We start from the raw sequence: 2,500 nt of genomic DNA, 5'->3' as shown, positions 1-2,500 counted from the left end.
TGACTCTCCACAGTGTTGCAAATACTCTATCTGGATTTATATAAGTTTACTTTGAAATATTGACGGCACATTTTTTACTGTCTAGCAGGCCAATAAATAGGCCAGTTGATGTCATGTCTGGTCACTCTTGAACCTTGAGGCAAGTACAGCACTGTGTTTTTCACATCTTATGAATGTTTCATGGGAGATGTGTTCCCCTCTCCACAGGCTCCGGACTTCCCTCTCATATTTTAGGTCCATCAAAACAGCACAGTGCTTTAGTTTTCTTTTTAGCTTTCTTTTTTTTCCTTTGCAAAGTCACATCACATTACGATGGACATCTTCATGCTGTATTAAAAGTTTGCTTTAAAAAGTGATGCAACGTGTCATCAAAGTCACTGGTTAAGTTCAATTATTTAGGGCCCTCGGGGTTCCTTGGCCTCAAGATGACTTTGATTGACACTTTGATGACAATTTAGATGTCTGACAAATGCCCCTATCCAGCTCTCATGCCAATGCCCTATTTTACCCCAACCAACCGTGCTCAATAATGTGTATCTATGACCCTACCAAGCTAACGGTAGGGCACTCGTCTGCTACGCGGCTGACCCTGATTCGATTTTGGCCCGGGTCCTTTGCCAACCCTTCCCTGTCTCTCTCTCCCCACTCGCTTCCTATCATTGCTTCACTGTGTTATCGAAATAAAGACAACCCCCCCACCCCCTCCCCAAAAAAAGTGTACCTAGGCTATAATTCAGCCCTGACCACAGATGACAAAAAGACTTTTTTGGACACAATGGAGGACACACCGTTTGCATTCCGTCTGAGTGTCTGCTGCCATTCATCTCGACCACTTTTGCCGAGAGGAGATAAAGAGAGCAATTTCAGATCTCTTTGTGTTCATGCTTAATGGCCTTCTTACATCGCAAGGACACAAAAGATGACAAAAGAGATAGCTTTTGGTTTCCTCCTCCCATTTCACACTCCCGTGCTCCACACTGAGGCAGTTCATTGGAATTAATGTCATTCACACACAGGATCTCATAATTACATACGCGGGTCGCTCTTGATGCTAATCGCTACACACTTCCGCTGCTTATTTATGAACTGATCATATTAAAATGTGATTGAAGTCAGCGGGTTTATAAATGTGTCCGCAACAGCTGTTACATAGCAAACGCATGTATTGATTGATTCATCACAACAATGATTTGATTGACATCCTCAAAGTGCAATTCATTACGCTCATACTCGTCTTTCCGTTCAACTATGCCGCTCACTGCATAGCAGTGAACATTACATGACACTAAGAGTCTGTCTGCATGTTTTAACAAGATAAGTTGAAAGAAGTGAATGTTGGATTGCGGCGTGGGTGTTGTCGGGGGGCGGAGGGTAGAGCTCACCGTCTACACAGGAGGGCTTGTTGCGCGTAGTCCCCGCCACTTTGCCTGGCAGGCAGGAGCACTTGACTGTCTGGGACCGCTCCTCGATGCGGTTCTTATTGCAACACCTGTGGGCCGCGATGACTTCACACGTCCCACCTTCTGCAGAGAAATACAGAGGCAGAGGGAGGGGGAGAGAGAGAGAGAGAGAGAGAGAGAGAGAGGGAGAGAGAGATGGAGAGAGAGAAAGAAAGAGAAGTAGGTGAAACAGAAAAAGAGAAGTATAGAGATTCACAGAGAGAGAGAGAGAAAGAGAGAGAGAGAGAGAGAGAGAGAGAGAGAAAGGGAGAGAGAGAGAAATAGGTGAAATAGAGAAATAGAGACGTATAGAGATTCACAGAGAGAAAGACACACAGAGAAAGAAAGATGCAGAGAAAGAAGGAAAAGGACAAAAAAAGAAAATAGGTTTTTAAAAATGCGCAATATTAATTAGGCCAAGGAAGCACATCTGGCACATTTACATTCGGCCCGAAAAGTAAAAGTGAGGCAATCTCGGGCAGATGTTTGTAAATTACTGACAGCTGGTGTTGTCAAAATACTCTGCATACGATTGCACCTTGTAATTTCCCTGAAAAAAAAAAGATTAAAAAAGAGAAACAAACACAAATTGCATCCACAAATGGACTCGTCTTTAAGCGGGCATTTACAATTGTCCTCCAGAGGAGGATATTGAACCTTGTAAAGCCTCCATTGTCAGGCTACGGTAATTAAGATAAATATTTGCGGTGGAAAGACTCGCAAGTGCAGCCCTTAATTTGATTAACCCATCTGGCCTGATCATCTATTATCAAAGCGCTATACGGCACACAGAGGAGTCCCCTGCCGAACAGGAAATAAAGGGGCTCGTTTCACACACGTGCACACACACACATACACACTCACGCACGCACGCACACACACACATTCACATTAACACACACAAACTCACACACGCACAGACACACACAACCACACACGCACACACAGTGAATTTGAGCATGTAATAACCATGTACCCGGCCTCATGATGTCTTGCAAATTGCCCTTGAAGCATGCTGATTGTCTTATCTAAATGAGAGGCTCTTTGCAAGGTTCCTGGAG

The 2,500-nt window shown here is 44.2% G+C and overlaps 1 protein-coding gene across 1 annotated transcript in view; it reads right to left on the bottom strand.

Annotated features, from left to right (window-relative positions):
* LOC134463109 (chemokine-like protein TAFA-1) overlaps window positions 1-2,500 on the bottom strand; it is a 199,632-nt gene that overhangs the window by 34,838 nt on the left and 162,294 nt on the right. The window contains exon 3 of the mRNA XM_063216350.1: window positions 1,383-1,523. Within this exon, the coding sequence (XP_063072420.1) occupies window positions 1,383-1,523 (141 nt within the window). The remainder of the gene's footprint in view (window positions 1-1,382; window positions 1,524-2,500) is intronic.

This window comes from Engraulis encrasicolus, chromosome 14 (genome assembly GCF_034702125.1).
Source record: "Engraulis encrasicolus isolate BLACKSEA-1 chromosome 14, IST_EnEncr_1.0, whole genome shotgun sequence".
Classification (NCBI taxonomy): Eukaryota; Metazoa; Chordata; class Actinopteri; order Clupeiformes; family Engraulidae; genus Engraulis; species Engraulis encrasicolus.
This window is presented reverse-complemented; position numbering and strand designations above follow the sequence as displayed.